The 23,085-nt window shown below is 42.7% G+C and overlaps 1 protein-coding gene across 1 annotated transcript in view; it reads right to left on the reverse strand.

The window, feature by feature from the left end:
* Nucleotides 1–23,085, reverse strand: part of LOC145353114 (E3 ubiquitin-protein ligase DZIP3-like) — a 141,331-nt gene that overhangs the window by 13,254 nt on the left and 104,992 nt on the right. The window contains exon 22 of the mRNA XM_080203487.1: nt 18,419–18,543. Coding sequence (XP_080059613.1) covers nt 18,419–18,543 — 125 coding nt within the window. The remainder of the gene's footprint in view (nt 1–18,418; nt 18,544–23,085) is intronic.

The raw sequence follows: 23,085 nt of genomic DNA on the forward strand, positions 1-23,085 counted from the left end.
TAAAATGTAGGAGCAGAAGTGTGCCTTTTGGCCCACTGAGTTTGCTCTGCCATTCAATTAGATCATGACTGATCTGAGATGGTAATCTTCAACTCCACTTTCCTGCCTTATTCCCATAACCCTTGATTTCCTGATTAAAATCTAATTCAGCCATATACATACTTAACAACTCAGCCACTGCAGTATTCTGCAATAAACAATTGCACAGATACACTACTCTCTCAGAGAAGAACTTCCTCCTCATCTTTTTCTGAAATGAGCAACCCCTTACTCTGAGATTATGCTCTTTGGTCGTGGATGTTTTTCACAAGGGGAAACAAGCTCTCAGTATCTACCCTGTCAAGTCACCTGAGAATTCCTGACATTTCCAGGATTTAAGGATTCTTAGAAGATAATCATCAGTGCATTCACTACCTCTGTAACTATTTCCTTTACTATCCTAGGATGCAATTCATTAGGTCTAGGGGCTTACTGGCCTTCAGCCCCATTATTTTTCCTAGTATTTCTTCTCAAGTGAAAGTTATTGCATTTATTTCCTTTCCCACTTTGTCCCTTGATCATTTACTATTTTTGGAATTAATGTCTTCTTCTATTAGGAAGACTGACGAAAAGTATTTATTTCATTCCTCTGCTATTTCCTGGTTCCCCATTATTATTTCCTCAGTCATATTTCCTAAGGGGCCTAGATTCACTTTGGCCCCTCTCTTCCTTTTTATACATTTAAAGAAGATCTTACTGTCTGTTTTTACATTACTTGCTAGTTTACTGTCATAGTTTATCTCCTCCCTCTTTCTGATTTTTGGTCATCTTTTGTTGGTTTTTAAACTTTCCTAATCCTCAGTCTTACCGCAAATCTATGCCACATTGTCACTGGAATTCTACTGCCCCACCAGCCATGGAATCAGAGTGGGCAAGGGGCAGACAATGAGAAGGTTTGTTGACGTTGGGTGAGTATAACTAGAAGCCAGTATCCAGTGGCTTCTGCAGGGATCTGTGTTGGGACCTCGATTATTCGTCATTTATATAAATGACATTGGATGACTACGTGGGGGGAGGGTTAGTAAGTTTGTGGATGACACAAATACTGGATGGGTGGCGAACAATGAGGCAGAGTGTCTTGGGCTACAAGAAGATATAGATGGAATGGTCAAATGGGCAGTTAAATAGCAAATGGAATTTAACCCTGAAAAATGTGAAGTGATACACTTTGGAAGGAGTAATTTGATAAGAAAGTACTCAACGAATGATAGGACACTAGTAAATTCTGTGGAACAAAGGGATCTTGGTGTGTTTGTCCACAGATCTCTGAAAGCCGAAGGGCATGTTAGTAGGGTGGTGAAAAAGGCATATGGGACTTGCCTTTATCAATTGAGGCAAAGATTACAAAAGCAGGGAAGTCATATTGGAGATGTATAGAACTTTGGTGAGGTCACAGCTAGAGTACTGTGTGCAGTTCTGGTTGCCACATTATAAGACGGATGTATTTGCACTGGAGGGAGTACAGAGGAAATTTACCAGCATGCTGCCTGGGATGGAACATTTATGAAGAAAGTTGGATAGGCTTGGGTTGTTTTCGTTGGAGCAGAGAAGGCTGAGGGGTGGCCTGATCGAGGTGTACAAGATTATGACAGACATGGACAGACTGGGTAAGGAACAGTTACTCCCCTTAGTTGAAGGGTCTATCACGGGGGGACATAGCTTCAAGGTAAGGGGCAGGAGGTTTAGGGGGATGTGAGGAAAAACTTTTTATCCAGAGTGTGGTGATGGTCTGGAATGCATTGCCTGGGAGGGAGATAGAGGCGGGCTGCCTCACATCCTTTAAAAAGTGTCTGGATGAGCACTTGGCACATCATAACATTCAGGGCTTTGGGCCAAGTGCTGGCAGTTGGGACTAGGTGGGAGTTCAGGTATTTCTGGTGTGTCAGTGTGGACTCGATGGACCCAAGGGCCTCTAATTGTATGATTCTTTTCTATGATGATGATTTTCTGGTCTTGGGTCAAGTGAGATCATAAAATTCTGCTGTATATGTTTTTTCTTCCTGTTTAACACTATCCTTAACTTCCTTGGTTAACCATGGTTGATTTAACCCCTTCCTAGAATCTATCTTCCTCATTGAGATATAGCTTTGTTGTGAGTAACAACCATTGCTGATGAACAGTCTTTTCTACTAAACTCCTTTCCCAGTCCACTCCAGCCAGCTCTGCCCTCATTCATTTGTAACTACATTATTTAAGTTTAACATTGTTGTTTCTGACCCAAGATTCTCAGTGTCAAACTGTATGCTAAATTCTACCATGTTATGGTCACTGTTTGCCAGGTGATCTTTTACTCTGAGATTGTTATTTAAGCTGGAGTACTGTGTGCAGTTTTGGGCGCCGCACCTGCGCAAAGATATTTTGGCCTTGGAGGGAGTGCAGAGGAGGTTTACTAGGCTGATACCGGAGTTGAGGGGGTTGAGCTATGAGGAGAGGCTGAATAAACTAGGCTTGTACTCGTTAGAGTTTAGAAGAATGAGGGGAGATCTCATTGAGACGTATAAGATGATGAATGGGATGGATAGGATAGAGGTGGAGAGACTCTTCCCGCTCAAAAAAGACAGTAGGACTAGGGGGCACAGCCTCAAGATAAAGGGGGGGCGGTTTAGAACGGAGTTGAGGAGGAACTTCTTCACTCAAAGGGTGGTGAATCTCTGGAATTCTCTGCCCGTTGAAGTGGTGGAGGCTGCCTCGCTAAATATTTTTAAAACGTGGGTTGATGGGTTTTTGATAAGAGAGGGGATTAAGGGTTATGGGGAGAGGGCGGGAAAGTGGAACTGAGCCACGACAGATCAGCCATGATCTTATTGAATGGCGGGGCAGGCTCGAAGGGCTAGATAGAACATAGAACATAGAACATAGAACATTACAGCGCAGAACAGGCCCTTCGGCCCACGATGTTGCGCCGACCAGTTACAAAAACAATGACCCACTAGCCTATACCAATCCCTTTTCGTCCATAAACCTATCCAGAGATCTCTTAAACGCCCCCAAACTAGACGCATTTACAACTGCAGCAGGCAGGGCATTCCAATCCCTCACCACCCGCTGGGTAAAGAACCTACCCCTGACATCCGTCCTGTAGCTACCCCCCCTTAATTTAAAGCCATGCCCCCTCGTGCTAGCTTTCTCCATCCGAGGAAAAAGGCTATCACTATCCACCCTATCTAAACCTCTAATCATCTTATATGTTTCAATAAGATCCCCTCTTAGCCGCCTTCTTTCCAACGAAAACAACCCTAGATCCCTCAGTCTCTCCTCATAGGACCTCCCCACCATACCAGGCAACATCCTAGTAAACCTCCTCTGCACCCTCTCCAACGCCTCCACATCCTTCTTGTAATGCGGGGACCAGAACTGCACACAGTACTCCAAGTGCGGCCGCACTAGAGTAGTGTACAGTTGCAACATTACACTGCGACTCCTAAATTCAATCCCCCTACCAATAAACGCCAAGACACCGTACGCCTTCTTGACAACCTTATCTACTTGATTCCCAACTTTCAGGGATCTATGTACACACACACCTAGATCCCTCTGTTCATCCACACTATTCAAAGTCCTCCCGTTAGCCCTATACTCGACACATCTGTTGCTCCTACCAAAGTGAATTACCTCACACTTCTCCGCATTAAATTCCATCCGCCACCTCTCGGCCCAGCTCTGCAACCTATCTAAGTCTCCCTGCAGACTATGACACCCTTCCTCACAATCTACCACACCTCCAACTTTGGTGTCATCAGCAAATTTACTAATCCACCCAACTATACCCTCATCCAGATCATTAATAAAAATTACAAACAACAGTGGCCCCAAAACAGATCCCTGAGGCACACCACTCGTAACTGCACTCCATGATGAATATTTACCATCCACCACCACCCTCTGTCTCCTATCTGATAGCCAATTCCTGATCCAACTTCCTAGATTACCCACAATCCCATACATCTGCATTTTCTGCAGAAGCCTACCATGGTGAACCTTATCGAATGCCTTACTAAAATCCATGTATACCACGTCAACTGCCTTACCCCCATCCACCTCTTTGGTCACCTTCTCAAAAAACTCAATAAGGTTAGTAAGGCACGACCTACCTGCTACAAAACCATGCTGACTATTTCTAATCAATTCATTACACTCCAAATAACTATAAATCCTATCCCTAATAATTTTTTCTAAAACCTTGCCCACAACAGAAGTAAGACTCACCGGTCTATAATTCCCGGCAAAGTCTCTGTTCCCCTTCTTAAACAATGGGACAACATTCGCTATCCTCCAATCCTCCGGGACTACACCAGAGACCAATGACGACCTGAAGATCTGAGCCAGAGGCTCTGCAATCACCTCTCTAGCCTCCCAGAGAATCCTAGGGTAGATCCCATCCGGACCAGGGGACTTATCTATTTTCAGCCCCTCAAGAATTTCCAGCACATCCTCTTTATCAACCGTAATACTGTCTATTTTACACCCCTGCAACCCAATGTCCTCCTCAGCTATATTCATGTCCCCCTGCGTGAACACCGAAGAGAAATATTGGTTCAATACTTCTCCAATCTCCTCCGGTTCCACACACAACTTCCCCCTGCTGTCTGTAACTGGCCCTAATCTTGCCCTGACCAACCTTCTGTTCTTGACATACCTATAGAACGCCTTAGGATTCTCCTTAATCCTATCAGCCAAAGTCTTCTCATGTCCTCTTTTAGCCCTTCTCAACTCACTCTTCAACTCCCTCCTAGCCAATCTAAAGCTTTCTAGTGCACTATCTATCTATCTAGTAGATGGCCTACTCCTGCTCTTATTTCTTATGTTCTTATGTTCTTAAGCCTGCCTCATTACACATTATCAGATGCAGAACAGTCTGATCTCTTGTTGGGTCCACAATATATCCTAGCAACTATCCTGAATACTCTCTATGAATTCTTCCTCATGGCTACCTCTGCTAATTTGATTTTCCCAATCCAGAAGAAGTGGATTTCATACCCTTGTCTATATCAACGGGGGTGAAGTAGAAAGGGTCAAGAACTTCAAGTTTTTAGGTGTTCAGATTTCCAACAACCCTGTCCTGGCTCTTCCCAAGCAGACACAATAGTTAAGAAAGCCCACCAACGTCTCTACTTTCCCAGAAGACTAAGGAAACTTTGCATGTCAGCTACGACTCTCACCAACTCTTACAGGTGCACCATAGAAAGCATTTTTTCTGGTTCACAGTTTGGTATGGCTCCTGTTCTGTCCAAGACCACAAGAAACTACAAAAGGTCGTGGATATAGCCCAACCATCACGCAAACCAGCCTCTCATCCATTGACTCTGTCTACACTTCCTGCTGCCTCAACAAAGCAGCCAGCATAATTAAGGACCCCATGCACTCAGGACACTCTCTCTTCCACCTTATTCCATCAGGAAAAAGATACAAAAGTCTGAGGTTACGTACCAACCGACTCAAGAACAGCTTCTTCCCTGCTGCCATCACTTTTGAATGGACTTATCTCGCATTAAATTGATCTTTCTCTACATCCTAGCTATGATTGTAACACTACATTCTGCATTCTCTCGTTTCCTTCTCTATGAACGGTATGTTCTGTCTGTATGGCGCACAAGAAACAATACTTTTCACTGTACGCTAATACATGTGACAATAATAAATCAAATCAAAGATTAAAGTCACCCATTTACTGACTTTTTACAAACCCTCATTATCTCCTGACTTATTCTCTATCCGACACTAAAGCTACTGTTAGGAGGCTTATAGACTACTCCCACCAGTGTCTTCTTCCTCTTGTTATTTCTTATCTCCACCCTTACGAATTCTACATCTTCCGATCCAAGATCATTTCTTGCAATCGTACTCATTCCATATCTCATGAATAAAGCTACCCCACCACATTTTCCTTCCTGTTTGCCCTTATGAAAAGTCACATATTCCTGAACATTTAGTTCCCAGATTTGATTTTCTTGTAACCACGTCTCTGAAATGGCTATAAAATCATACCTCATGTTATTTTATGATAAATACGACTTGTATTTAAGGGCTATTAATTTTGTCTTTTACCATTATTCTCCCTTTGACCCTAATTGCTGCTCTGGGTATCATTTCCTAAATAGGTGTTTTGCAAAGTCACGAGTTCCTTTTACATTGTTAGTCTACTAGTCCCCTCTCTGGAACCCTCCCCCTCCAACTTTCTATTTAAATTCTTACCTAGTTATGCAGTTTGCATAAACCTGGAATAATTAAAATCTAGGCCATCCCAACAGTACAGCTGCCAATTTCTCCGGAACTGATACCAGTGTGCCAATGACCCAAAACCCACTTCTCCCTCACTAGTCTTTGAGCCATGTATTCATTGCTCTAATTTTATATACCCTAAGCCAATTTGCACTTCGTTCAGGTAATAATCCAGAGATTATAACCTTGGAGATCCTGTTGTTACAGCTCCTCAAACTCTATGCCGAACCTCTCCTCATTCTGCCTATGTTGTTAGTACCTACTTGGATCATGACAACAGAATCTTTCCCCTCCCATTGCAGGTTCCTCTCTAGCCGGGGGCAGCTGTCCTGAACACTGACACCAGGAAGGCAACACAGCCGCCTAGATTTTGGGGGTTCCTTGCTGCAGGGAAGAATGTCGATCCCCTTCACTTTACTGCCTTCTTCTACCACTACGCTCTTATGTGCTTCCCCTCAGTTGAATGGCTTCTTGTATCATGGTCAGTCAGCCTGTACACCCTGCAGGCCATACAATCATCCAAAAGCAGTTCAGAAAACCTCAAATTTGTTGGACAATTCCAGAGGCTGACACACCTGCCCTCTGGGTTCCCTTACCTGCCTCAGTTCCAGTCACACCCTCCTATCTCTGATGACTTTCCAAACCAAAAGACCCCATCCTGCGAGTTTTGGCTGCCTCCTGAAACAAAGGATTCAGCTAATTCTTTTCCTCGGTGATATGTTGCATTATCTGCAGCCCAGCCTCCAATGACGCTGGGCTAAAGTTCATCCAGCCACACACACTCATTACAGATGGGTTTAGCTTGGATCACACTGTTATTCAGAAGTTCCCACATACTGTAACTTTGACAGATCACCAGGCCTGCTATCCTTAATGTGTTATAAATAATTACTGAATTAAATTAATTATTTATGGTGCTTTTTATATGTTTTATTAAATATGATTTTAAACCTAAGGAATGGAATAAATCTTAAACACTGACTAGATACTCATCACATTCTCACCAAGCAGCTAGCTTATTCTCCACTCAATTAAACTGCATCTTTGCTGTGATGCTACAATTTGATTTTGCATGTTCTTTTCATTCTCCCAACTGTCTCTCCATTTGCCCTGTATTCAACCTCCTATCTCTACATTCGCCCTGTATTCAACCTCCTATCTCTACATTCAACCTGTATTCAATCTCCTGTCTCTCCACTCGCCCGGTATTCAATCTACTGTCTCTTCACTCGCTCTGTATCCAATCTCCTGTCTCCTCATTCGCCCTGTATTCAATCTCCTGTCTCTACATTCGCCTTGTATTCAATCTCCTGTCTTTCCACTCGCCCTGTCTTCAATCTCCTGGCTGCCTCTCCACTCGCCCTGTATTCAATCTCCTGGCTGTCTCCCCACTCGCCTTGTATTCAATCTCCTGTCTCTCCACTTGCCCTGTATTCAATCTCCTGTCTCTCCAGTCGCCCTGTGTCCAATCTCCTGTCTCTCCACTCGCCCTGTATTCAATCTCCTGTCTCTCCACTCGCCCGGTATTCAATCTACTGTCTCTTCACTCGCCCTGTATCCAATCTCCTGTCTCTTCATTCACCCTGTATTCAATCTCCTGTCTCTACATTTGCCTTGTATTCAATCTCCTGTCTTTCCACTCACCCTGTATTCAATCTCCTGGCTGCCTCTCCACTCGCCCTGTATTCAATCTCCTGGCTGTCTCCCCACTCGCCTTGTATTCAATCTCCTGTCTCTCCACTCGCCCTATCTTCAATCTCCTGTCTCTCCACTTGCCCTGTATTCAATCTCCTGTCTCTCCACTCGCCCGGTATTCAATCTACTGTCTCTTCACTCGCCCTGTATCCAATCTCCTGTCTCTTCATTCACCCTGTATTCAATCTCCTGTCTCTACATTTGCCTTGTATTCAATCTCCTGTCTTTCCACTCACCCTGTATTCAATCTCCTGGCTGCCTCTCCACTCGCCCTGTATTCAATCTCCTGGCTGTCTCCCCACTCGCCTTGTATTCAATCTCCTGTCTCTCCACTCGCCCTATCTTCAATCTCCTGTCTCTCCACTTGCCCTGTATTCAATCTCCTGTCTCTCCATTCGCCCTGTATTCAATCTCCTGTCTCTCCACTTGCCCTGTATTCAAACTCCTGTCTCTCCACTCCCCCTTTACCCAATCTCCTGTCTCTCCACTCGCCCTGTATTCAATCTTCTAGCTGCCTCTCCACTCACCCTGTCTCAATCTTCTGACTATTTCCCCACTTGCCCTGTATTCAATCTCCTGACTGTCTCTCCACTCACCCTGTATTCAGTCTCCTGACTGCCTCTCCACTTGCTCTGTATTCAATCTCCTGATCGAATACCTGGCAAGTGGAGAGACAATCTCCTGTCTTTCCATTCGCCCTGTATTCAATCTCCTTACTGTCTTTCCACTCTCCCTGTATTCAATCTCCTTACTGTCTCTTCACTCTCCCTGTATTCAATCTCATGACTCTTTCTCCACTCGCCCTGTATTCAATCTGCTGTCTCTCCAATCAATCTGTATTCAATCTCCTGACTGCCTCTTGTGCAGTTTTCATTCTCAGTGATCCCTATTCTGCTTTCTGCTCACTAAACCATTCTTAATCCTTATTATATCCCCTTCTGCCACGAGCTCTCGTTTTGTGTAATAAACTTTGATGTAGCACCTTGTCAGAAGTCTTTTGGAAATTCTATCATGTTAGATCTACAGGTTCCCCTATATTCATGTTGCTTGTTACTTCCTCAAAGAACTGCAATAAGTTAGTTCAACATGTTTTCCCTATCACAAAATCATGTTGACTCTGCCTGATCCCATTATGATTCTCTAAATATCCTGTCATTACCTCCTCAATAATGGATTCCAGCATCTTCTCTACGGCAGATGTTAGGCTAACTGCTTCCTGCTTTCTGTATTCCTTCTTTCTTGAATAATCACTGGGATTCTTCCAGAATCAAATGAACTTTGGCAGGTCATAACCAATCTACTACTACCATGTCTGCAGCCACATCTTTTCAGACCTTGGCATGCAGGCCCTCAGGTCCTGGGGAATTATCAGTCTTTAGGTCCAGTAGTTTTCCCAACATCAATTCCCTGGAGAAGGCAACTGTTTCAAGTTTGTCTCTCTCTTTCATCACTTGATTGTCAAGTATCTTTGAGAAGGTTTTCTAAATCTTCTCTACTGAAGACAGATACAAAATACCTGTTCACCACTTCTACCATTTCCTTGTTTCCCTTTATTAATTCTCCAGACTCACTCATTAGAGGATCAGCAATCACTTTAATTACTCTTATCCTATTTAAATACTTATAACAATGTTTCTCTGCTTCTATATTTCTAGCTAGCTTTCGTTCATTCTCTACTTTCTCCCATTATTCTTTATTGGATCTGTCCAATCTACGGATCTACCACTGACCGTCACAGAATTGCACAGTGCTACCTTCAATTTGATGCTATTTTTAACTTTCTTTATTTAGTCACGGTGATGCAGTCTGCTCGAGTATGCTTTCTTACTGGGATAAAACTTTGCTGAGAATTATTAAATATTTCATTAAAAGTCTGCCATTGTATGTTAACTGCTTTACTTTTTAACCTAGTTTTTCAGTTTGCTTTTGCCATCTCTGCCTTTATGCCCTTATAATTACCTTCACAAAGATTAAAAACTTCAGTCATAGGTCCACACTTCTCACCTTCAGGCTGAATGTAACATTCTATCTTGTCCTGATTACTATCACCAAAGAGCTCCTTTACTAGGAGATTATTGACTAATTGTCTCATTGTACATTATCAGGTCTAAAACAACTTGCTCCCTGGCTGACATTGGAACATATGATCTAAGGAACTGTCCTGAAATACACTGCATGAATTCATTTTTCAGGCTATCTTTGCCAACCTGATTCGTCCAAGTCTACATGTAGATTGAAGTCACCCATAACTATTGCAATGCTTTTCTTATGCACTCCATTCATTTCTTCCTGTAAACTGTCCTGTCATGCCACCTTCGTCCAGAATCTTTTTTGATTCTTCCAGGGAAGTACTGACTGTCTCCAAGAGCAATATTACCTAAGCTTTATTCAGTGGTGTCTTGTAGACATATTTAGAAACCAAGAGTAGATTCATCCTGTTTAGTGTCTCTTTTATGAAAGATAGTGAAAGCTAAAGAAAATAGAGCCACTACTAGTAGCCGTTTAAATATTGAAATGTCTGTAGAATGTCAGAGATTTTAATTTCCCTCGGGATTATTTCATCCATAGGCAAGTATTCTAATAGTGAGGAAAGGGCAGCAAGCAGATTTAAAGATAGTAAATGTTCCTAACATGTGTTGGTAAGGAAATTATGTATAATCAGGTACTGAGTTTAGTTACTAGTGGCAACCCTGATACGGTATTAAATACCTAGGCAACAGTGACTATAACATTATTAGATTCAATGAAAGTTGACAAAAACATAATAGTAGTTCCAGATCTGGACTAAATTTGCGAAGAGATGGTCTGGGCAATTTTACTGGATGGGAAAACTGTCAACACAGAAGAGAAATGGAATACCTTTAAAACCATTCAAGTGCAAAAGAAATCTATGTCCTCAGAGTAAAACAAAGTGTTTAACTGATCAAGGACAAGTAGAGACTTGCTCTTTACAAACTAAGAGATAATAACAACAGTAAAGGCAACAAAAGCTGCTATCAGTGCAGCTAAAAGTTAGCTGATGAAGATGAAGTTCTGGGTTCAAGTCCAACTCCAAAAATTGAGCACAAAATCAAAGTTAACAATTCAGTGCAGGACTGAGGGAGTGATGCAGTGGTGGAGTTTCTGTCATTCAAATGAGATGTTAAAACAAGGACCACCTGTCCACTCAGGTGGAAGTGAAAGAGCCCAGGGCACGTTTTCAAAGAAAAGCAAGGGTGTTCTGACCAATATGTATTCTTCAATCGGCCTCACAAAAATAGATTATCTGATATTTATCACACTGCTATTTGTAGGAGTTTAGGATTCCTGCACTACGCTTACACTTCAGGAGTACTTTATTGGCTGTGAAAACTGAGACACACAAAGAAGTCTCACAACACCAGGTTTATTTGGTAGCAAAATCCACTAGCTTTCAGAGTGCTGCTCCTTCGTCAGGTAAGTGCCCAGGAGCCACATTGAGATCTCTATTAAACATTTTTCTGTCAATATGGTCATATAGAGTGGGGGGAATTCTCCTGTCCTGCCCACCACGGGAATTGGAGCGGACGGGTGGGAGAGGTAGTGGACCACGCAAAGGTGCATTAGTCTCGGGTGGGACTCCCTGGTTTTAGGGTGAATTCAGCTGGAGAATCCTACCTGGCATATCTTTTATCCCTTCTAGCAACTTTCCTACAACTGTAGTTAAGCTCACAGGTCTGTAATTTCCTGGTTCTGCCTTGTTATTATTCATGGATATTGGCCTTACTGAAGACTATGGGAACAGTCCCAGACTATTGTTAGCTGTTAAGTATATGAACAAGCTGAACATAGCTTTCTGTGAGCATCTTTGTATGAATGTGATCAGGACCAGCTGTCCAAATGTTTTGAGACATTTTATTTTATCCAAGGCTTACATCCACATCTACTTTGACACTTCGGAATTGGAATCAGCGGTGCGCTGCATTATTGGGAAGTGAATATCACCCACTAGAGTGAAGATTGATGCGACACAGTCATTTGAAATCTGTGTTATTCTGGATATTCACCTTCACCTGTCCTGAGGACTCTATCAGAAGTCATGTGCAGCCATTTGATTTCTGATGAATATTCCCCATTACTTCATTCACAGGCACTTTTTCAGTGCATGGCAACCTTAATTTGTTTTACACAGGCATAGTGTTTAAAAATGAACAGGGCCTGTGTGGTACCTTTCCAGGCTGCTGTATAGCCCTGCACACATGGTTTAGGAGGTACAAGGATACTAATTTAGCTGAAAAGGATTTTACTGTTTGTGCCACAGTTAAAAGAAAAAAAGACAAGCACTTATATAGCATTTTTCACAATTGCTGGATGTCTCAGTTTTGATGTGGAGATGCCAGTGTTGGACTGGGGTAAACACAGTAAGAAGTCTCACAACACCAGGTTAAAGTCCAACAGGTTTATTTGGTAGCAAAATCCACTAGCTTTCAGAGCGCTGCTCCTTCGTCAGGTAAGTGGTAAGTTATGAGGTAAATAAGAAAAGGAGCCCGTTGATGTCATGTAATTGAACTTTTCAAAAATCTTTTGACAAGATATCACACGTGGTGACTATATAAGATAGACTATAGACTGGGATGCTGGGCACGTCTATAGACTATAGACTATACAAGTTAGACTATTACTGAGATGCTGGGCAGTTATATGTTGGCTACAAACTGCACTTTCAAAGACAGAAAGTTGTTACTAATAGCATTGGCTTGGTGTAGGGATCTGCTACCAGGTGGATTCCTGCGAGAATCAGTATTTTGAATGTTACTCTTTATAATCTTTATTGATGATTTAGTGCAAGGTATTGGGAAAACTGCTTGCAAGTTTGCAAATGATACAAAAATTTAGATGGGTATCAGAACCATAGGCGAGAAAAGAAATACCATAAGATCTGGACGGAATAGTCTTGTGTCTGGGAAATGCTACCTAATATACACACAATGTTATGCACCTGTAAACTGTGCCAGTTTAGGGTTTAAGACTTGAGTAAGCAAGTATCCTAGATGTTAAGTACAGGAATCTGTTGCAACATAAGTTGGTGCTGTAAGGCCGTAGTAAGATCAAACAAAATATTATGCATTTTGGGATAATCCAATGTGAAATAAAAATCACTGCAGTATTGTTGTACAAGACCATGATTAAGTGCCATCTAAAATATTGTACTGAGCTTTGGTTCCCACACACGATGTCACAGAAAGACCAGATAAAAGGACGGGTGAGAAGTCACTAGATAGATATCAAACTTAAAGCTCCTTAGTTACCAAACTGGCTTAGGGAGCTAGATCTTATTTTAAGTGTAGGCTATATGGAGATTTGATTGAGGTTCAAAGTAACGAAGGGATTAGACTGTCATGTTTATAGACTATTTGAATTAGGCGGATTATAGGGGATCTGGGACATGCATAATATTGGGAAGTATAAAACCATAGAACTGCGGCATCACTGAAGCAGGATATTTGGCCAATTGAGTCTGTGCCAGCTCCCTGCAACAGCAATTTAGCGAGTCCTACTCTCCTGCCCTTGCTTCTTAGCCTTGCAAATGTTTCCAACTTTACGTGCTAATTCAATTCCCCTATGAAAGCTACTATTGAATCTATCTCCACCACACTTTCAGGTGTGCTTTCCAGATCCCAGCTACCAGCTGTGTACATTGTTTCCTCATGTCACCTTTGGTCTTTTTGCCAACATCTGAAATTCATGTCCTCTGGTTCTCAACCTTTCTGCCAATGGGAATAATTTCCCTCTATCTAAACCCGTCAAGATATTGAACACCTCTATCAAGTTTGCTCCCAGCCTCCTCTGCTCTGAGGAGAACAACCCCAGTCTCTCCAACCTATACAAGTAACTGAAGTCTCTCATCCCTGGAATCTTTTCCATAAATCTTCTCTGAGCCCTCCAGAAAGGGCTCTAAAGTGCAGTCCGCAGAATTGGACCCAATTCTCCTGCTGAAGCTGTATTTATAAAAGTTCACCACAACTTCCTTGCATTTATAAGCCTCTGCTTATAAATGCAAAATCCCATAAACATTTTTGTCCATTTTCTCCATCTCCCTCCAACATTCAATGGTTTATGCAGCACGATGGCACAGTGGTTAACGCTGCTGCCTTACAGCACCAAAGACCTGGGTTTGATTCCCATTTTGGGTCACTGCTTGTGTGAAGTCTGCATGTTCTCCCCTTGTCTACGTGGGTTTTCTCCAGGTGCTCTGCTTTCCTCCCACAGTCCAAAAGACGTGCAAGTTAGGTGGATTAGCCATGCTGAATTCTCCCTCAGCGTATCTGAACAGGCACCAGAGCGTGGCGACTAGGAGATTTTCACAGTAATTTCACTGCAGTGTGAATGTAAGCCTAGTGACTAACAAATAAACAAACTTTAATACCTCTAGTTCTCTCTGAACTTGCACCCACTTTGGAACTGCACCCTTTAGTTTATTTTGCCTCCTCATTCTCCCTGCCAATTTTATTTTTGGGACAAAGGGACTTGGAAGTAACTGCTCAAGATTCTCTTAAGGTTAATGTGCAAATTCAGTCGGCAGTTAGGAAGGCAAAGGCAATGTTAGCAATGAAGGCATTTATTGTCTATACCTAGTTGTCCTTAAGAAGGTGGTGGTGAACTGCCTTCTTGAACCGTTGCAGTCCCCGTGGTGCAGGTACACTCAGTGCTGTTAGAAAGGAATGTTAGGGAACTTGGGGAAATAAATAGTGATGTCTTGAGGAATGTACATATTACAGAGAAGGAGATCTTAAAGTGCATCAAGGTAGATAAATCACCGGGACCTGATGAAGTATATCCCAAGACATTGTGGGAGGCTAAGCAGGAAATTGCGGGTCCCCTGGCAGAGATATTTGAATCATCGCTAGTCAAGGGTGAGATATCTGAAGACTGGAAGTGGCAAATGTTGTGCCTTTGTTTAAAAAGGGCTGCAGGGAAAAACCTGGGAACTACAGGCCAGTGAACCTCACATCTGTGGTGGGTAAATTGTTGGAAGGTATTTTGAGAGATAGGATGTACAGGCATTTAGAGATACAAAGACTGATTAGGGACAGTCAGCGTGGCTTTGTGAGTGGAAAATCATTCTCACAAATTTATTTGAGTTTTTTGAATGGGTAACCAAGAAGGTAGATGAGGGCAGTGCAGTTGATGCTGTCTACATGAACTTTAGCAAGGCCTTTGACAAGGTACCGCATGGTAGGTTGTTGCATAAAGTTAAATCTCATGGGATCCAGGGTGGGGTATCTGAATGGATACAAAATTGGCTTCTTTACAGAAGCCAGAGGGTGGTTATAGACAGTTGTTTTTCAAACTGGAGGCCTGTGACCAGCTGTGTGCTCAGGGATCAGTGTTGGGCCCATTGTTATTTGTCATTTATATTAATGATATGGATGAGAGGTGGCAAATGGAGTTTAATATGGAAAAATGTGAGGTGATCCACTTTGGTAAGAGTAACAGGAGTACAGAATATAGAGCTAATGGAAGGACTCTTAGTAGTGTTGACGAGCAGAGAGATCTCGGGGTACATGTGCATAGCTCCCTGAAAGTTGGCACCCAGGTTGATAAGGTTGTTAAGAAGGCGTACAGTGTGTTAGCTTTTATTGGTAGAGGGATTGAATTTCAGAGCCGTGAGGTCATGTTACAACTGTACAAAACTCTGGTGCGACCGCACTTGGAGTATTGCGTACAGTTCTGGTCGCCGCATTATAAGAAAGATGTGGAGGCATTGGAAAGGGTGCAGAGGAGGTTTACCAGGATGTTGCCTGGTATGGTGGGAAGGTCTTATGAGGAAAGACTGAGGGACTTGAGGTTATTTTCATTAGAAAGAAGAAGGTTACGAGGTGACCTAATTGAGGTATACAAGATAATCAAAGGATTGGATAGGGTGGATAGTGAGAGCCTTTCCTCGGATGGTGATGGCTAACACAAGGGGACATAGCTTTAAGTTAAGGGGTGGTAGTTATAGGACGGATGTCAGAGGTAGGTTCTTTACTCAGAGGGTAGTAAGGGCGTGGACTGCCCTGCCTGCAGCAGTTCTGGACTTGCCAACTTTAAGGGCGTTCAAATGGTCAGTGGATAGGCATATGGATAACATTGGAATAGTTTAGGTTAGAGGGCCATTAGATTGGTTCCACTGGTCGGCGCAACATCGAAGGCCGAAGGGCCTGTACTGCGCTGTAATGTTCTATTTTCTACGAGAATATAGGAGGCATGGTTAGTAAGTTTGCAGATGATACCAAGATTAGTGGCATAGTGGACAGTGAAGAAAGTTATCTCCAATTGGAACGCGATCTTGATCAATTGGGCCAGTGGGCTGACAAATGGCATATGGAGTTTAATTTAGACAAATGTGAGGTGATGCATTTTGGTCAATTGAACCAGGACAGGACTTGCTGTTAATAGTAGGGTGTTGGGGGAGAATTACAGAGCAAAGAGATCTAGGGGTACAGGTTCATAGCTCCTTGAAAGTGGAATCACAGGTGAACAGAAGGATGAAGAAGGCATTTGGCATGCTTGATTTCATCAGTCAGAACACTGAATACAGAAGTTAGGGCGTCTTGTTGAAGTTGTACAAGATGTTGGCATGGCCACACTTGGAATGCTGTGTGCAATTCTGGTCACCCTATTATAGAAAGGATATTATTAAACTAGAAAGAGTGCAGAAAAGGTTTACTAGGCTGCTACCGGGACTTGATGGACTGAGTTATAAGGAGAGGCTGAACAGACCGGGATTTTTTTCTCTGGAGCGTATGAGGCTCAGGGGTGACCTTATAGAGGTCTATAAAATAATGAGGGACATAGACAAGGTCAATATCTTTTCTCAAAGGTAGGGGAGTCTAAAACTAGAGGGCATAGATTTAAGGTGAGAGGGGAGAGATAAAAGAGTGTCCAGAGGGCAATTTTTTCACACAGAGGGTGGTGAGTGTCTGGAACAAGCTGCCAGAGATAGTAATAGAGGCGGGTACAACTTTATCTTTTAAAAAATATTTAGATAGTTACATGGGTACGATGGATATATGGGCCAAATGTGGGCAACTGGTATTAGCTTAGGGTTTTCAAAAAAAAGGGCGAAGTTGGGCCGAAGGACCTGTTTCCATGCTGCAAACCTCTATGACTAAAGGGAATTCCAGGATTTTGACCCAATGACAGTGAAGGAATGGTGCCAAAGTTCCAAGTCAGGGTGGGATGTGAATTGGAGGGGACCTTGCAGGTGGTGGTGTTCCCTTATGATTTCACTTCATGTCACTTCACACTTCTCTGCATTAAACTACGTCTGTTACAAGTCCAGCCATTCTACCAGCCTATTTATACTGTCATGACAATACTTTCCAAGGTGACAGTGATTATGGAACTGCTCTGATGGATTTGCATGATTTTGCACATGTCTATTCTCACTGTTATAGGTTTATTTCTAAATAACATGATACATTGGTGCCAAAATGCAAAATACAAAATGTAATCATTTTTATGTAATTTTATCACATGCTCAGTTTTTAAAAATATTGACATTTTGATACATGAAGTCAGATTTCTTAGTTACAATGAAGGCAAGAAAACAAATGAGTTTCATTGGCACCATTTGGCTTCTGTATTGCGTACAATTCAGTGAGGAAATTAGGAGAGAATGATAACTGAATTAATGATAATTGAGTTAATGATATCAAATGTATCGTTATTAAACAAAAAAACTATGCCAATTTAGAAAGGAACAAAGATTTCAATCTTTTTATTTCACCCAATTTCTCCCTTTCCACTCTGGAATTGTTAACTTCTTCTTGGGTTACTGCAACATGAATGTCTCCCAATATCTCATCTGTTGGGAGACTGTTTTCCCACTGGAGACACCATAACGGAGTCAAATACTTTGTACCTAATTACTACAAACAATTCTAGAAAGGGTCATTGGCTAACAGTAATAAATAGATCCCTGAGCCTCTTTCTCTAGCTTGGTCCAGAAGCACTAAAGACAATTGGAGTACCACTAACTGAACTGATATATCTAAACTCAATGTGTAATGGTAATGGAGCCTAGGATCTACATAGATCATTACTTATTGTACAGCCTTGCTTAGCCATGGAGGAAGCTGCTGTGGCATAGCTCGGTGGTGATGATTAACGGAATAATTTTGAAATTATCGGTATTGCTGACAACTATGAAGATTTCATTCAATTATACTTGGTTTAGGATTCTGATAACTGATGAAACAATATCAATATAATTGCAGCCAAAATAAATTGAAAAAGGAACAAATGGTACATTTTTCAGTTCATATGCAATTTGGGAAGAAAGTGTGATTTCAATGGTAGGAGGTTGATGATAATCAGTGGTACCAATTCAAATGTATTCAAATCAGTGGCCTACAGGAGATGCTTTTACATTATAATCAGTAGGTATGTTCAATGGTAATGAATTTGACTCCATTAAGAAATCAGTACCAAACAAACTTACAATTGGTTTAATACTTACCGGTTTCTGTACCCTTGTAGCAGGCTGGATGTTGCATTTGCTGAAGTAGTAGCAGTTGTGGCATGCATTTGCAGAGAATGCTGGAACCCTGGTAAATGCTGACAGCTTGTTTTCCTTCCAGATTTCTATAAATAGAATTTAAATATAACACAATATTGTAGTAGCTGTGGAATATTTGTAATATTAAACTTTCTTCCCAGGTCTCCTATTAACACATCTCACGATTTTCTTGAATACTAGTAGATAAAGGCAGTGTTGTAGCTGAGCCATACAGATGAAGTTTAATTCATGGTCTTCAGCTCTTAGCATGGCTAGAACTGCGGGTATTAAAATTGATATCATCATCTCAGACCTAGGGAAGAGCTAAGACAGCTAGCATTAATGATCTGACTCTTATCCCTGATGGAAAGTGCTCTTATTATACACATTAGTGAGAATGTGAGGTCGAGTTATTAGATATAATGCCTCTCATATACAAAGTTTCCTCTTCTCACTATTCACTCTCTCTGCTTTCAAAACAAGTATGATTGCATGAATGATACCAAATGGAACTGAAAAAAGTCAATAGCTCTAAATAACGAATCAAAGAATTTTTACAGTGCAGAAAGAGGCTATTCAGCTCATTCAGTCTGCACTGACTCTCTGAAAGAGTATTCTACCAAGTCCCTCTCTCCCCTGCTTTATCTCCAGAGAGCAATCTAATTCCCTTTTGATAACCTGATTGAATTTGCATCCACCACCCTATCAGGAAGTTGGTTCCTGATTCCAACTACACTCTGGGCAAACATTCTTTTCCTCACATCATTTTTACTCCTTTCAACAATTATTTTGAATCGATGCCTTCTGGTTCTTGATGTTCTGTTGAGTCGGGACAGTTCCTTAATATTTATCATAGAATCATAGAACCCTACAGTTCAGAAGAGGCCCTTCGGCCCATCGAGTCTGCACCGAACACAATCCCACCCAGGCCCTACCCCCCTATCCCCACATATTATATCCACTAATCCCTCTAACTTAAGCATCCCTAGACGCTAAGGGGTAATTTCTTAGCATGGCCAATCAACCTAACCCGCACATCTTTGGACTGTGGGAGGAAACCAAAGTACCTGGAGGAAACCCATGCAGACACAAGGAGAATGTGCAAACTCCACACAGATAGTGACCCGAGCCAGGAATCGAACCCAGGACCCTGGAGCTGTGAAGCAGCAGTGCTAACCACTGTGTCACCATGCCGCCTATTATCCTGTCCATAGCACATCGGATCTTGAATACCTCCAACAAAGCTACTCCCAGCTTTATTTTCATCAAGAAAACAGTCCCAACCTCTCCAATTTCTCCTCATAGGGCAGGCTCGAAGGGCTGGATGGCCTACTCCTGCTCCTATTTCTTATGTTCTTGTGGTTCTCCTCGTATTCCATTTAATGCCTTCACATTGTTTTTCAAGTAAGGTGCCTAGAACTGGAGGCCTAACTAGGTTCTTATACAAGTTCAACATTACCTCCTTACTTTGCACTCAAAGTCTCTAAAAATAGATCAAAGTAAATCATAAACATGAGGTGCAAAGCAGCTTGTTAGGCAAGTGCAATAACCGCATGACTCATAGAACATAGAACATAGAACATAGAACATTACAGCGCAGAACAGGCCCTTCGGCCCACGATGTTGCGCCGACCAGTTACAAAAACAATGACCCACTAGCCTATACCAATCCCTTTTCGTCCATAAACCTATCCAGAGATCTCTTAAACGCCCCCAAACTAGACGCATTTACAACTGCAGCAGGCAGGGCATTCCAATCCCTCACCACCCGCTGGGTAAAGAACCTACCCCTGACATCCGTCCTGTAGCTACCCCCCCTTAATTTAAAGCCATGCCCCCTCGTGCTAGCTTTCTCCATCCGAGGAAAAAGGCTATCACTATCCACCCTATCTAAACCTCTAATCATCTTATATGTTTCAATAAGATCCCCTCTTAGCCGCCTTCTTTCCAACGAAAACAACCCTAAATCCCTCAGTCTCTCCTCATAGGACCTCCCCACCATACCAGGCAACATCCTAGTAAACCTCCTCTGCACCCTCTCCAACGCCTCCACATCCTTCTTGTAATGCGGGGACCAGAACTGCACACAGTACTCCAAGTGCGGCCGCACTAGAGTAGTGTACAGTTGCAACATTACACTGCGACTCCTAAATTCAATCCCCCTACCAATAAACGCCAAGACACCGTACGCCTTCTTGACAACCTTATCTACTTGATTCCCAACTTTCAGGGATCTATGTACACACACACCTAGATCCCTCTGTTCATCCACACTATTCAAAGTCCTCCCATTAGCCCTATACTCGACACATCTGTTGCTCCTACCAAAGTGAATTACCTCACACTTCTCCGCATTAAATTCCATCCGCCACCTCTCGGCCCAGCTCTGCAACCTATCTAAGTCTCCCTGCAGACTATGACACCCTTCCTCACAATCTACCACACCTCCAACTTTGGTGTCATCAGCAAATTTACTAATCCAACTCTGAATCATACAGGCCATAAATGTGCCAATGTTAATGTCACGCTCAGCAAGGTAGTCACATGGGCCTTAATTGCTCTGGACCCAATAGGTTAGGTTGATTGGCCATGATAAATTGATCCTGGTATCAGGGGGACTCTCAGGTTAAATACGTGGGATTACGGGAATAGGGCCTGGGTTAGATTGTGGTCATTGCAGACTCGATGGGTCGAATGCCCTCCCTCTGCACTGTAGGATCATATGATTCTAGGGTTCAATTAAATAGAAAAAAATGCCAAAACTGTATGTAGAGTGTCAAATAGCCTCCAGGTTTCAATATCCTGACAATTTTTATATCTGGGATGCATAGGGTCCTTAATTATATTGGCTGCTTTTCCAAGGCAGCAGGAAGTGTAGACGGTGTCAATGGATGGGAGGCTGGTTTGTGTAATGGACTGGGCTTTGTTCACGGCCCTTTGTACTTTCTCGTGGTCTTGGACAGAGCAGGAGCCATACCAAGTTGTGATACAATTAGAAAGGATGCTTTCTGTGTGAGAATTGTGGCAGACATGCTAAATTTCCTTAGCCTCCGGAAAAAGTAGAAGCGTTGGTGGGCATTCTTAACTAAAGCATCAGCATGGAAGGGTCAGGACAGGTTATTGGTGATCTGGACACCTAAAATATTGCAGCTTTCGACCATTTCCACTTCATCCCTGTAGACAGGGGCATGCTTTCCACTGCACTTCTTGAAGTCGATGACTATCTTTTTCATTTTACTCAGGAAGAGAAAATTGTCATCGCACTTGATCACCAGATTCTCTATTGCTTACCTGTACTCTGTCTCATCATTGTTTGCAATCTGACCCACTACAGTGGAGTCATCAGCAAACTTGAAAATCGCATTGGAGGGGAATTTTGCCACACAGTCATAGGTGTATAATGGCTACAGTAAGGAGCGGAGGACACAGACTTGTGGGGCACCAGTGTTCATGATAATCATGGAGGAGGTGTTGTTGGGTTAGAAAGTTTATGATCCAATTGCAGACGGAGCAGTCAAGCCCTAGGCCACAGAGTTTGCAGATTAGTTTTGTAGGAATAATGGTGTTGAAGGCTGAGTTGTAGTCAATAAATAGGAGTCTGACAGAAATGTCTTTGTTATCCAGGTGTTCCAGGGTTGGGTGTAAGGCCCGGGAGATGGCATCTGCTATGGACCTGTTGCAGCGATAGGCAAACTGTAGTGAAACCAGGCAATCTGGGAGGCTGGTATTGATCTGTGACATGACTAACCTTTTGAAGCACTTCGTAATGATGGATATCAGAGTCACTGAGCGACAGTCATTAAAATACTCTGCCTGGCTTTTCTTCGGCACGAAGATGATGATTGTATTCTTCAAGCAGATAGAGACCTCAGATCTGTGTAAGGAGAGGTTAAAGATGTCTGCGCTATCTGGTTCACACAGGATCTGAGTGTTCATCCAGGTACCTCATCCTGGCCAGTCGCTTTCCATGGGTTAACTTTCGAGAAGGCTGATCTAATGTCTGCAAAGGTGACCTCTGATACTTGTTCGACCAAGGCTTCTAGGGTGAAAGGTGTGCTCTCGCTGACCTTTTTCTCAAAACGGGCATAGAATGCATTGAGCTCATCAGGGGGGATACACTAGTAGTGGTGATTCTACATCCTTTTATCTTGTGGCCTGTTATGTCTTGCAGACCTTGCCATAGTCAGTGGGAGTTCATGTGGCCAGCCTGGGACTCTAGCTTAGTCTGGTGCTGTCTCTTGGCATCTTTGATAGAACATAGAACACTACAGCACAAACAGGCCCTTTGGCCCACAAGTTGTGCTGATCATATCCATACCTACCAGGCCACAGAACTGTCTATAACTCCCAATCCCATTAAATCCCATGTACTCATCCAGAAGTCTTTTAAAAGACCCCAGCGAGTTCGCCTCTACCACCACTGACGGCAGCCGATTCCACTCACCCACCACCCTCTGAGTGAAAAACTTACCTCTGTACCTGCTCCCCAGCACCTTAAACCTGTGTCCTCTCGTAGCGACCATTTCAGCCTTGGGAAATAGCCTCCAAAAATCCAGCCTATCTATACCTCTCAACATTTTATAAACCTCTATCAGGTCGCCTCTCAACCTTTGTCTCTCCAGGGAGAA

This window comes from Carcharhinus amblyrhynchos, chromosome 15, assembly GCF_965287045.1.
Source record: "Carcharhinus amblyrhynchos chromosome 15, sCarAmb.v2.hapA, whole genome shotgun sequence".
NCBI classification, from domain to species: domain Eukaryota; kingdom Metazoa; phylum Chordata; class Chondrichthyes; order Carcharhiniformes; family Carcharhinidae; genus Carcharhinus; species Carcharhinus amblyrhynchos.